Source organism: Mustela nigripes, chromosome 13, assembly GCF_022355385.1.
Source record: "Mustela nigripes isolate SB6536 chromosome 13, MUSNIG.SB6536, whole genome shotgun sequence".
NCBI lineage: Eukaryota > Metazoa > Chordata > Mammalia > Carnivora > Mustelidae > Mustela > Mustela nigripes.
In genome coordinates, this window is record NC_081569.1 from 48,151,758 (window position 1) to 48,165,803 (window position 14,046).

At 49.3% G+C, this 14,046-nt stretch overlaps 1 protein-coding gene across 4 annotated transcripts in view; it reads left to right on the plus strand.

Annotated features, from left to right (window-relative positions):
• NOX5 (NADPH oxidase 5) overlaps nucleotides 1-12,557 on the plus strand; it is a 32,410-nt gene extending 19,853 nt beyond the window's left edge. For all 4 annotated transcript variants that reach the window (XM_059372365.1, XM_059372364.1, XM_059372366.1 and 1 more), the window contains 6 exons: nucleotides 1,124-1,168; nucleotides 1,473-1,597; nucleotides 1,881-1,965; nucleotides 2,664-2,763; nucleotides 8,428-8,594; nucleotides 9,595-12,557. In XM_059372365.1, coding sequence (XP_059228348.1) covers nucleotides 1,124-1,168; nucleotides 1,473-1,597; nucleotides 1,881-1,965; nucleotides 2,664-2,763; nucleotides 8,428-8,594; nucleotides 9,595-9,726 — 654 coding nt within the window. In that variant the 3' untranslated portion in view covers nucleotides 9,727-12,557. The remainder of the gene's footprint in view (nucleotides 1-1,123; nucleotides 1,169-1,472; nucleotides 1,598-1,880; nucleotides 1,966-2,663; nucleotides 2,764-8,427; nucleotides 8,595-9,594) is intronic.
• The last annotated feature ends 1,489 nt before the right edge of the window (nucleotides 12,558-14,046 follow it).

Genomic DNA, 14,046 nt, shown 5'->3' on the forward strand with positions numbered 1-14,046 from the left:
AAAGATCACTAACCATGATGTAGGGTTTCTCCTTGCAATCGGGAGTCTTGAAGGACAGTAGCATTTGTCCAGAGCACCTCTGACACCAGTCGTTCAAGTCTGACACTGTGCGGGATGCAGCATGCAGGGGACCCCCCCCCCCAAAGAAGCAATGTGCCGTCATGGGATGAGCCTTGGACAGTCAGTGGGAGACCCAGATCTACCCTGAGCTCTTTGGGAACTGCGGCAGGTCATCCCCATGCTCTGAGACCACGTTCCTCCTCAGTGAAATGAGGATTTTCTCTGGATGATTATGAAGGTTGCTCCTAACTCTGCCTTCCAGCACCAGACAAAGAACTATCCAGGCTCCTGAGGACTGTTTGGGGTGGGGGTGGGGGGGATCTGCTTGCTTCACCTTTGGGAAGGAAATCCCCTAACCTCCCAGATCCAGTCTGCTTTGTGCTCAGGCCTGGAGCAGTCAGGCAGAGCAGACAGAGGAGGCCTGCTCCTTGCCCTCAGTGGCTCCCATCAGCAGGCCCAGAACAGGGTCCCAAGGGCAGGGTGGAGCTGAGAGCCAGGCCAGCCCAGGCTTTTCTGGCTGGTGCATCTGGATAGAGCTTCAAGGGGCAGCAGCTGCTTCAAGTGAACTGGACTCTGAAGGCTGCACAGGAACTTGCCTGCTGAGGAAGAGGAGAGGGTGTTCTAGGTCAAGGGAAGAGAATATACAAAGCCAGCGGTGTATCAGAGACACGAAAGTTATAAGAGTGGCTGGAGACTGGGGGTGAGTGAGTGTTCTCTGGGCACTCCGGAGGCTGCCTTGTATTGGACCACAAGAGCCCATCCTTAGATTTTCAGGAGCTTTAAGAGCCAGTCATGAGACACAGTTATTACATTGGAAGCCATGATGGCAGCATTTATACCAGAAATCTCCAGACACTACCAATCAGTGATTTTGTGATGTGTTCTTTTTTGGAAGAGTCAGTTTATCAGCACATCATTGACATTCTCCCTTAGAAGGGCTCCCTGGAATGCCTAGGGCAGATAAAAAAATACAGTTCCCTTTTTGTAGAGTTGTTTAGACCAACAAGGGCTGGGTTGCCTCTGAGAATTGCCTGATCCGCCCACAGCTCTCTGCTCCCCGCAGGTCTCTGAGATGTCCTCTGAGAACCACCTGCTTTGTAACATCAAGGTAAGAGGGTCCAGTGGGTGGACATGCCCCCTGCTGCAACCAGAGGAAAAGAAGCCCCAGGTACCCCCGTTCTCCAAGTCCCCAGGCATCCAGAGAAGGGGACCAAACCCATCCCTTCACAGCTCTGCCTTCTCACATCCCTCACCAGCTCTGCCTTCTCACATCCCAGGGGTCTCCCAGACTTGTGCTCTGAGCACTACAGTGGGGGCCACTTAGGCCCAGGTGACTGCCTGCATGTAACGGGGGGGTTCCAGCTCTCCAGGCACCCAGTCCTCTCTTTCCTGAAACGCCCTCCCGTTCACAGTGCTACATCAGCGGCCCCTACGGAACCCCCACCCGCAGGATCTTTGCCTCTGAGCACGCGGTACTCATCGGGGCGGGCATCGGCATCACCCCCTTTGCCTCTATCCTGCAGAGCATCATGTACCGGTGGGTGGACAGGCTGCCACCCCTCCCTGCCTGCCTCCTGGGGCAGCGTCCCAAAAAGCACCCCACTTCTTCCCTCCCCCTTGCTCCTTCCTTCTCTCCTTGCACCCTGTTTTCTCTTTCCTCCCCGGTCCCTCCTCTCTCTCTCTTTTGGCTCTCAATCCTCCCCTTCCTCATAGGGTGGGCCCTGCCACCTCACCCTTTTCCCCCATCCCTTGTACTGTTCTTTGGTCTGAGAAGTCTCATATCCGCCCCAAATCCAAAATCACTCATTGACTCTCCTCAGGCACCAGAAGAGGAAGCACATTTGCCCCAGCTGCCAGCACTCCTGGATGGATAGCATCCAGGATGAGGACATGAAGCTCCGCAAGGTAAGCACTGCCTCCTCCAGGCAGGCCTCTGGACCCTCTCCCCTGGAAACCTCCCTGACCAGAGTGAGCTCTCCTGTGCAGATGCAGGGGAGAGACAGATGACTCTCCCTCCTGCTTGGAATGGCTGCTCCCTGTGCTTCCCTCAACACCCCATGTCCTCCTCGTGCCTCCCATGTGTCCAGGCCTCCACCTATCACCTCTGAGAGGCATTCTGGGCCCTGAAGGTAGAGTTCCCCTAAAGACCTTGGAACCTAAAAGTCAGGCAGCTGGGATCCAGTTATAACCTTGACGTGTGCTAGCCATCACCTGGTGGTGGTTTTAAAAATGAAAATGTTTGCCTTTTGAAAATGCATTATTTCCTATAGGTCACTTAAAAGAGCTTGTAGGGGGAAAATAAGTAATGTCCTTCTGCCTTCTTCCTAAGCTTAATATTTCAGCACACTGCTTGCTATTAACAAGAGGTTATTATAGAAAGCCCTGACCTGCCAGTCAGGGACTTGGGTCCTGATTCCATGCTGCTCTGTGACCTGGGCAAGGTTCCTACCCCTGCAAGCCTCCATTTTCCCCTCCATTAAATGGGGATGATAGCGTGTGCCCTGACCTCACGGAAGTGGTCATCTAGGCGCTGGGGATCACAGATGTGAGCATGCCCTGAACGAGGCAGGGCCAGCCCTGAACAGAAAGACCCCTCTCCCCAGGTGGACTTCATCTGGATCAACCGAGACCAGCGGTCTTTTGAGTGGTTTGTGAGCCTGCTGACCAAGCTGGAGATGGACCAGGCCGAGATGACCCAAGAGGGTAGGAAAGGGACAGGGCCTGAGGAGGATGGCAGCAGGGTGGGGGTTCGGGCTCGGGGTGGGGGTGGGGGGTTTAAGACAGTGTTTAAATGTATTCTATTTCTATCAAAAATGTGGAGGAGAGAGGAATGGTTTTTCTTCCACCACTAAAATGTAACATTTACAAAACCAAAAAAAGAGGAGAAGAAGTTATTCATAATCCCATCTAGCTATGCAAACTATTCCAGGCATTTTAAAGGATCTCCTGCTGTTTTTTTCTTATTTACATTTACAAAAATATATATCCTTTTTTTCTAATTTCCCTCTTTTGTGGTATTTCTTTTAATTCGCAATGAGCACTTGAAAATTTATCTTTTTTTTTCTAAAGATTTTATTTACTTGACAGACAGAGATCACAAGTAGGCAGAGAGGCGGGCAGAGAGAGAGGAGGAAGCAGGCTCCCTGCTGAGCAGAGAGCCCAATGTGGGGCTCGATCCCAGGACCCTGGGATCATGACCTGAAGGCAGAGGCTTTAACCCTGAGCCACCCAGGCGCCCCCTGAAAATTTATCTTTTTAAGATTTTCTATTTATTTATTTGACAGAGAGAGACAGTGAGGGAGGGAATATAAACAGCGGGAGTGGGAGAGGGAGAGAAAGAAGCAGGCTTCTGGCTGAGCAGGGAGCCCGACACAGGGCTTGACTGCAGGACCCTGGGTTCGTGTCCTGAGCCGAAGGCCGACATTTAACAACTGAGCCACCCAGATGCCCCCCACTTGATGAAAATTTAGATTCCCTGAGTCTCATCCCAGACTTCCAAATCAGGATCTCTGAGAGAGCAGGGCCCAGGAACGTACATCTTATTATTGTTATTATTATGCATTTGAGAAAAAGAGAGAGAGAGAGAGCAGGGTGCAGAGGGAGAGGGGGAAGCAGAATCCCTGCTGAGCAAGAAGGCCAACACAGAACTCGATCTCAGGCCCCTGGGACCATGACCTGAGCCAAAGGCAGCTGCTGAACTGACTGAGCCACCCACGGGCCCCTCCCCAGGAATGTACATCAGATGACTCTTATTCACACGTTCTTTTCTTTTCTTTTCTTTTCTTTTTTTAGCTTTTTTTAAGGGATAATTTACATATGATGACATTCACCAATACAAGTTTACAGTAAATACAATGACATTACGACACATATGTACAACTGTGTAACCACCACCACACTCAAAACATGGAGCATTTCTATCCACACCCCCAAATTTCGCTCATCCTCCTTTGCATCAACGCCCTGTCCCCTTTTGCAGCTCCCTGCACCATCTGATCTGCTTTCGATCACTATAGTTTTGTCTTTTCTAGAATCTCCAGTAAGTGGAATCATATGACAGTCACAGTTTTCTAACTTCTTTCACTTAACATAATATCTTTGAGACTTACCCATGTTGCTGCAGGTATTAGAAAATAGTTAATCCCTTTGCTGTTTTGTGGATATACCACAATCTGCTTTGCCCTTCACTTGTGAATAGATGTTATTTCCACTTTTATTTCCACATTTTGGCCATTCAGAATAAAGCTGCTCTGCATATGTGCACATAAGTCTTTGTGTGGATGTATTTGCTGGGTAGTGTGGTATGTGTTAAGTTTAATTGTATAAGACGCTGCCAAACCAGTTTTCCAATTTCTGTGTTTCCATCCGTAGTGGATGAGAGTTCCAGTAGCTTTTCAACCTTGCCAACACTTGATCTCAGCAGTGTCTTTCATTTTGGCCATTCTAGTGGGTATGTAACAGTATCTCAGTGTGCTCTTAATTTGCATTTCCCTAACAACGAATGACAAAGATAGAAGTGCTCCCTCAGACTCCCCGCTCAGCGTGGAGCCTGACGCAGGGCTCGATCTCACGACCCTGAGATCACAACCTGAGCTGAAACCAAGAGTTGGATGCTCAACTGACTGAACCATGCAGGTGCCCCTCCAACATCAGTTTTTAATGTACATAATCTGCCAGTAGAGACGAACAGGTGAAGAGGCATAGGTAGTGATTAGGGCTGCATGCTCGGTATTTTTCCTAATGAGATGGCCACCCATAAGTGTAGAGAATGGTCTAAGGTACAGGTTAAACAGCTTAGCATGTACGAATTACTTTCCTGTTTGGTCCCTTCTTTCATACTTCATCATACTTTTGAATGTCCTCCTCCAGCCCCACAATCGTCCCTTCCCTGTCCCCGAGTGTTGCTGCCTATGCTTTGTGCTAAGCCAAGTCTTAGTCTGTACAATGGCGTGTTTCTCTGTGTTCATCATAGTCTTCACAGGACATCTTCATGGAACACTGAGGTTTTGTTCTGTGTTTAAAGTGAATCTGTTAGAATCATTGTTGTGTTTTACTTACAGAATAATTAATATAAGGAGGGATATTTTTAGGTATGTTTCTAACTTTAGAGAATTGGCAGGGGATGGGGTATTATGCTGGTTGAGTTCAGTGGAACCGGATCTTGTTTGGCTGTTTAATTATCCTAAGGCTGCCATGAGTGAATTAAAATTCCATGATAAATAGTTTATAAGTTCAAGCAATCAAACGTGTTTTTTTTTTTTTATAAGAAACATTCAAACAGATGTAGTTTAGAATAACAGACGTTCAAAGCCCTAAAGCGCAAGTCAACATGTTTGACACAGAATTGGTAAACTCTAGAATGTCGCAATGAAGCTCTTCGCCTTTTCTTGTAAATAACAATTTTAGCAAATATTTATAGAGCCTCAAATTCATTCTAAATGCTTTTATGTACATTAATTTATTAGAAACTCAATTTATGAGGACTAGCTAGGGGGGAAGTTTATATTTCATTTAAATTTCCTGGTTACTGGTATATAAATATTTGCTATTTGCTTCTTCGTAATCTGTGTAAACAAAGGATAACAGCAAACCTGGTGCTTTGTAGTCTCAAAGCCACTTGAGTCAACAACTTTATTACCTCAAATTTCTTCCTGGGTTTTTCATGAACTACAACAGAAACCTGTGACTTCTGATTTCAACTCTAATTATTTACCAAGGTTTGAGTTCAAGAATCTGTGGCTTATTGCTTTTAATTTCTACAGCTTAAGCTTCAAATATTCTGTTTGAGTTTGAATCTTTATTCTATCCCATAGTAACTCTCAAAACTTGGGGACATTATTTGACGGCTTTGCTTTGACTGACTAATGGCTAATGTGGGGACATTATTTGACTGCTTTGATTTCCTCATGCGAAAAATATGAATGGAACTAGTACCCCCCTCACAGGGTTGTCATGAGGAGTCAACGAGATCATCTGTGCAGCACATGGAACTGGAGCTTAATAACTGCTCAGTAAAATGAGCAGCAGCAGAAGAAGTAATTGTAATAGTAGCAGTAGTAGCAACAGTAGCAGTAGTAGCAATAGTAGCAGCAGCAATAGTAGTTGTAGCAGTAGTTGTAGTAAAGGTAGTAGCAATTGAAGTAGCAGCAATGGTAGTAGTAGTAATAGTAGTAGTGGCAGTACTAGCAATGGTAGTAGTAGTAATAGTAGTAGTGGCAGTACTAGCAATAATAGTAGCAGTGGTAATATAAGTAGTAATGGTAGAAGTAGCAGTAGTACCAATAGTAGTAGCAGTAGTGGCAATAGTAATAGCTGTAGTAGCTATAGTAGTGGTAGCTGTAGTAGTAATAGTCATAGTAGAGTAGCTATAGTAGAAATAGTAGCAATAGTAGCATTAGCAGCAGTAGTAGTAATATTGTAGTAGCAATAGCTATAGTAACAATAGTGGCAGCAGCAGTTACAACAGTAGTTGTAGTAGCACTAGTAGTAATGGTGGTAGTAGGTGTAGTAGCACTAGTCATAGTAGCAGTAGTCATAGTCATCAAAGTAGCTATAGTAGCAGTAGCATTAATATTAGTAGCAGCAGTAGTAATAGTAGCAGTAGCAGTAGTAGTAATTAAAATCGTAGTAGTGGTAGCTATAGTAGCAATGATAGTAGTAGCAGTATTTAGTAGTAGTAGTATTGAAGTAGTAGTAGTATCAGCAGTATTTAATGTAGTAGTAGTGGTAGTATTTAAGTAGTAGTGGTATTTAATAGCTCTACAATGAATGGTATGTCAGTGGTCCACCATGCTCCTGCTATTGGACAATGTATTTGTTCTTATTCTCCACTATCATATATAAAGCTGCAATTAATATATTTGTGTACATAGTTTATTTCCTTCTTTTGGATGATTCCTTTAAGAGAGTGTCCCAGAAATAGAGTGACTATCTCAAACACAACAGTTCTGGCAGGGGTGGAAACCATGTCGGGCCATTCTCCAGAGCTCCTTCTTCTCCCTCTTACCACAGGGTCGTTCTCCCTGGTCCCCTCTCTGGGGGTTAAGGACTCTGAGGGAGGGGAAGAAGGGTCAGGGCTCTCTCAAGTTAAATGGTATGTGAAACGAAATTTATTCTCCCTCCTAGGGCCATTTGCATTTTAACAGTGACTGAGACCTCGAGCCAAAGGAAAAGGGAGCTAATGGCAACATATGAAACAATAGAGAGCCAGCCGGGATGGCAGGGATCCTTTAGTCCTGGGAGAGGAGAAGGATGGAGTGATCATCCGCTCACAGCCCCAACGTCCCAGATCAGGCCCCATCATCTCTGGCTTGGACCAGTGCCCAAGTGGAGGATGGTATCGCCAGCCCCTTCTCTGTCATGGCCCACATGGAAAATGATACATTAATCTGCCAGATCAGGGAAAATGGAGTAAACTGCTTGAGCACAGAGATGCCTACCAGGGAGCTCAAATTGCCCTGCAAGCCGAAGGGATCCAGATCTTAGCAAACCCGTCCCACTACAGGCATCCCACTGTGTCCAGGCCTGTGTCCAGGCAGAGCCAGGCCAGCCTCTGCCCTGTCCCTCCTGCCCTCTGGCTGCCCTTCTGGGATGCTGTTCTCACCCTGCCACACCCCACTCTGATACCTGCTACCTGCCCCCCATTTGCCAGCTGGGCATTCAAGGCCCTTTCCCTGCCAGCCTCAGTGTGCGTCCGGTCTCCTCTCCCCAATCTCCTGTTGCTCCCGTTCAAGGCTCCTGTATTCTAGGTGGGCAGTCATGTCACTCCCAACGAGCATCGCATCTCTTCTAGCCTCTCACTCTTGGCTCATCTGCCCCCCTCCTCAGGATGCCCTCCTTTCGCGCATCCCACCCTAGCTTTGAACCGTGCCCCTCTTCCGAGACCTGTCCCAATCCCCACGGTCCCAGAACACCCCTCGTCTGCTGCAGCCATTCTCTGTAGCTCGGTACCCTTTGCCACCTGATCCCTTCATTCAACCCTTGACCCTTTGGTCTCAGCTTTTCGGCCGTGCCTGGCCTGTGTCCCCAACCAAATGGAACAGACACCATGAGGTGTGACAGGGCATGAGCTTCGGAGCCCAAGGACTGCCATGCTCTCCTGGAATGGGTTTCATTCCACCTTCGAGTCCTGAGGTGGCCGTGGGGTGCAGGCCGGACTGTGGATACAGTCACACTGTGCGCCTGGCTCAGAGCAGGCCCCACTCCAGCAGTGGGCCAGCTTTCCTTCTAAAGCGCTGGTGGACCGAAGGCGTGAGCCCGGAGCCCTCATGGTCTCACTCCAAGTCCCAGGGCCAGGGGCTGACATCGTGCCTGGTCCCCATTACGGGCGCGAGCCCCTCAGTGCCGCCTTTGCTTCCCACCACCCAGACCCCTTCCTGGAGCTGCACATGTATATGACCTCTGCACTGGGCAAGAATGACATGAAGGCCATTGGCCTGCAGATGGCTCTCGACCTCCTGGCCAAGAAGGAGAAGAAGGACTCCATCACGGGCCTCCAGACACGCACCCAGCCTGGGCGGCCCGACTGGAACAAGGTAAAGGCCAGTGACAGCCCCACCGCCTGCAGGGACCATTGGGGCAGAGAGCCTAAGGCAGTCGCTGGGAGACTGAGGACGAGCAGCTAGGGACCAAGCATGAGGCCAGGGGCCAGGATCCAACCAGGATCACTGGCAGCATGACTGGATCTCTTTGTTCCATCATTGGACTCAGTTTCCCCATCTGTTCTGCGAAGAAGTTAGTCAGTTTGACCTCCTAGGCCTCCCCCAGCCCTGACTCCCTGGGAATCGGGGTCAGAAGTCCTGAGTAGACGGGATCTTGGGGAAGCACCAAGTCCAATCCTTCTCAGTACAAATGGAAATACTGAGGCCCAAAGGAACAAAAGTTTGCAGTCTTTATTTTGTTTCTTAGATTGGTTTTTAGATTCTCTCCCCCGCTGAGTACTTGCCAGTCAGAGGACCATTTGTGTAAGGTATCAGAAGTTACTGCTTTTCAATCCATGGGCAATGATCATGCCCAGAGAGTGAGGGAAGAGGACACCACTGGTGCTTGGGCACCAAGGAGGGCTTTTGGCAATGGCCTCCGTAAGCAGAATTTGGGGTGGGAAAGGGTCTTCACTGAGGCAACGGCTGGAGTTTAGGAAAAGAGACATTTCAGTGGAGGCATGTGACCGAGGGAGGACTAGCAGGATGTCCGGACAGTCAGAGTTCAGTGTGCCCACGGGGCCCTGTCGCTGTCCCCCAACAGCACAGTCTCCCTGCAGATATGCTCCGGGAATGGAGGGCCTGGGTCTTCTGGTCCAGCCCCTTCCTGGGGTCTGGGTCAGGTTAGGGGTAGAGTAAGTGCCCCCCCCAAAAGAATGCATGTTGGACCCTGCACTCCGATGCCATGCAGCTGTACCTTGTAGTTCCTCATGGGGATGGAGGGACATCGCTGCCATTATGTTGTCATAATGTCACACCCAGCTGGGTGTGTCCCTGAGCGGGTCCACAGGCTCACTCCCCTCCCTCTGCTCTCTCCTACCCCGTGTGGGCTCAGGTGTTCCAGAAGGTGGCTGCTGAGAAGAAGGGCAAGGTGCAGGTCTTCTTCTGTGGCTCCCCAGCCCTGGCCAAGGTGCTCAAGGGCCACTGTGAGCAGTTCAGCTTCAAATTCTTCCAGGAGAACTTTTAGCCTCATCTCTCCCAGTGCTGCCCAACCCACACTGCCAGCCAGCTTGACCATATGCTCCCATGCCCCACAGAGACCGGCCTCAGAGGACCCACCTTGTCCCACTCCACCCCCAGAGAAGGAGTGGCCAGGGGCAGGTGGACTTCCTTCAAGACCCCGGGAAAAGTGGGGTGCGTTCCGGGTTTTGCTGAGAAACTGACCAGGCCAGAGGCCAGCGGCTCCAGAAGGAAGTACAGAGGGGGCCACTGCCCCTCCAAAAGTCCTCTGAGGGAGGCTTCCCCTACAACAGTGGTCCCACACCTGCTTAATCACCACAGTCATTCGGGATTTTATCCCGACATTTTCTTATGAAAATTTTCAAACATAAAGATAACTAAAAGAATTGTACAGTGGATGGTTACCCAGTTGCTGGATTCCTCTGTTAGCATTTTGCTATATTTGCTTTTCTGCGTATTTTCCATCTATCCCTCTCTCTATCAGTGCCCCTTGTTTTTCTGATGCATTTTAGAGCATGTTTTGTCACTCCCTGCAGTGGAGAAGTTAGCTAAGAGGGTGTCCTGACTTAGGGCTGGGGTATGCATTGGGAATGCGCCAAAGTCATTTGGAAAGTTGGCAGAGCGGAGTCCGTTTAGCATAGTACTTCTCTGTCTCTCTGTCTGTCTCTCTCTCTCTCTCTCTGTTCACCTAGAATTTTGTATCACGCAGACAGTGGGAGCAGATAGAGGAACTTGAATACAGATTCTAAAATCCATTAAGGGTCCACATGTTTGACTTAGGATCACACAAGTCCTAAGGCTTTCTCGCCAGACATACTCCAGGTAGCCACTGGAGGGCGCTGCGGAACCAGAGATCTTGGAGGTTTTGCTTGCTGGGAGGGAGGGGTTCCTGAGCTGCAGGGAATCCAAGACCCGCCAGAGCAGACTGTGCCCCACCCTGAAGCCCTGGCTCTAGGCAACACCTCGAGGCCCAGACTGGGTGGATCTGTGAAGTCAAGAGAATTCGTTTTCAAGATCGGAGTTCTCTAGCTGCCATTCCCTAACAGCCCCTCACAGATGCACATACAGACCCTCTCCCTACCATACCCACCTCCCCATGCCTCCCCCCCTGGACCCACTGTCCAGGTTCTGGGGCTTTCCAAGTTTCCATCTGTAAGGTCAGCATAGGCCTGGCTGAGCATAGGTCCAGGCTCTGCCCTGGGGCTCTGCCACCTCTTATCATTGGAGGTGCAGGATCAAATGTGGGGTCTGTCCATCTGGATATTGCCTGGATGTCCAGATGGGGGCCCTGCCACCATCAACAAGAGAAACAAACGCATCCGTATGGCTGACTGACTTTCCTCCTTAGACATTTGTGGGTCTAAGAGGGCTAAGGAGGGCACACAGAAAAGGAACAGAAGGTTGGGCGCCTGGGTGGCTCAGTGAGTTAAGCCGCTGCCTTCGGCTCAGGTCATGATCTCAGGGTCCTGGGATTGAGGCCCGCATCGGGTTCTCTGCTCAGCAGGGAGCCTGCTTCCCTCTCTCTCTGCCTGCCTCTCTGCCTACTTGTGATCTCTGTCTGTCAAATAAATAAATAAAATCTTTAAAAAAAAAAAAAAAGAAGAAGAAAGAAAAGGAACAGAAGGAACACAGGCTAACTACAGATAAAAGGTGCATTATGTGAATGTGAGCTCCCCACACTGTCAGCTCCCCACAGCCAGGCCTGCAGCCCCAGAATCTAGCACATAGGGAGCGGCAGTAGGCCTACCCCGCATGTCGACTCCCACAAGGCACAGGTCCTACATAACTGGAATGATCCTTGGGAAGGAAAGGTCCTCTGCACATAGCTGTCATTTTAATCTGGGAAACCAAGGCGTGAACTCGAGCCCACTGAAGGAATCCCTTGGCCAGGCTCCACGAGGCTGCTCTGCTCTGAGGACAGCTCTGACAGAGGCAGCAGGTGCTCCTGAAACCCTGAGACAGGCCCACCCAGACCAACAACACGCCAAGAGCCCACAAGCGTTTTCGGGTAGGGAGGGTGACAACCAGTGGCAATGGTGCGAGGTGTCACAGTCTGGCAGAGTCAAGATTAGGGAGGGATTAGAGACAAGACTGGCGGTGGGCAGACACCTTGGAGACGTGTGGAGAAAGGACCTTTGCTCTCTGAAATCAGGGCACTGGCTGCCAAGTTTGCCTCTGTCCCAGTCAGCTGTGTGACCGTGGGTCTGCCCTGGGACGTCTCTGAGCTGTCGCTTCCTCACCGGTAGGATGAACAGATTAAGGATGAATATTTTTAAGTGCTGGTATATGCGTAATCCTTTCTTAAGAAATACGCAAAGAATATATGTTTCTCATCTGTTTGCTTTGGGGAGTGGGAATGGAGGGACAGGGAAAGGGTATTGTTTGAGGGTTGTTTTATTTTGTTTTTCTTTTTATCTTCTACCCCTCTGTAAAGTTTGAAGTTTTTAATGATAAATGGCTGTAGATTTTATAGTTTTTTTTTTAAAGGATGTTAAGTAAAAGGAAAAAGAAAAAAACCTCACATAACCCAAAATAAGCAACACATGTGTATAGAGCAAGGGAAAAATTGGTAGAAATACATTGGAAGACAGGAAACACACCAAACGTTCCCAGTGGTCAACGGCGGAGAAGATAAAGGAGGACTTTCACATGTTCCTCTTTTATTTTGCACATTCGTGTATTACCTTGTAATGTTTCACCTTATGGTATAGGAATTTTACCCCTGGCTCTTCAGGAATTGCTTGAATTTTCGCTCCTAATCTATGTCCTTAGGTTAAGGCCTATATAGTTTTGTGTTTGTTTGTTTTTTCGAGAATAAACAAAATAGATTTGAAGTTACCATTAAGATCCTGAATACTGTTGAGCTCCCAAATCAAAGCATCTGGGACACGGCTGGGCAGCGGGACTGGCCTCTCCAGCTGGGGGCGCTGCTGGGCCTCTGCTGAAAAGGGAGGTAGCTGCGTGCAGGGATTGTGTGCCAGCCCGTCTAAGGAGTAAAGCTGGGCCGCACAGACTGCAGGGGCCCCAGGCATGCAGGAGAAGCTGCCTGCACGGGGCTGGGCACAGCAACAGCCCAGCCTCATAGGCCAGATGCCGGGGACTGGTGAGCTGGGGGCTGGGAGGCTGGGGGTCGGAGAGTCAGGGGGAGGGGGGCACTGTTTCTGCTAAACAAACACTCATCGTAACCAGCCTTCTGACAGATTGATGCATCTTTTTATGATCTGTCTTTACAATATGATGACTCTCTCCTTTTAAAAATAAGATTAATTCAGACAAGACATTTATTTTACGGGGAAATCCATCCCAGGGGGGAAAATACTCAAGCTGACTGGTGGAGATGGCTAGAAGGAGACTTGACTCTGCAGCTTCCAGCTTCCCAGCCCGAGCTGTGTGGAATCGGCCCCAAGTGGGCTCCGTGCTCCCGCCCACGGACCAAGGGGGTCATCTTGAATCATCCCATTTGGGTGAGTGTAGCCTGCTGGAGAAAACAAAATAAAGAAAAATACGTAGTGAGTTTCTGTGTGGCTGGCGAGAAAAGGGTACATTTTTTGCTAAAGAAGTTCTGAGATGCACGCAAATGTGGAGGGATCCGAGTTTTGTATATAAATTAAGCTGTCTTTAAATGCCCCTGACGAGCGTTCAGAAGACATGAATGATTTGTCTCTGTGTCTCTGGGACTGGAAAAACGCTATCACCTGGCAGGCGCTTGGCCATGTGTCATGAATGTTTCTGCTGCTATGGTCCCTGTTTCAGCTGGTGGCACGGCTAGGTAGCATTGCCTCTTCTATGTCCTAGGTAGCATTGCCTCTTCTATGACCCCCAGCCAATCACCAAGCCCAGTCCACAGGACATTCTATGGGTTTCTCACATCCATTCCCTTCCCCGCTGGCCCTGCCCAGGTTCAGTCCTCCAACAGCCTTTTGCCTAAACTCTTGCAGCAGCGTCCTGGCTGGTGTCCCTGCCTCCAGCCTCTCCCAGCCACTCCACCCCTCTCCCCCGCCCCCAACTGTTGCAGATCTAACCCCACATCTTTCTGTTGGATAACTGTCCTTTTGCGGTAATCCAAGCCCTGTAACAGGCACACGGGCTTCTCCCATAAGCTAGGCACTCGGTTAAGATCTGCAGCCCTGTTCTCATAGGCTCTTCCCGGCCTCTTGCGTCTTGCCAATGGCCATCTCTCTCTCTGCGCTCTGAAAATACCATGTAGCAGACAGACCGCCTTCACACCTTGGCCTCTGTAGACATGCAGAGCACCCTTCTCCACCTTCAGACTGAAGTTCCAGAACATTTCCTCACCAGCCCATCTGTGAAGCCGGCCTTGCCTGGT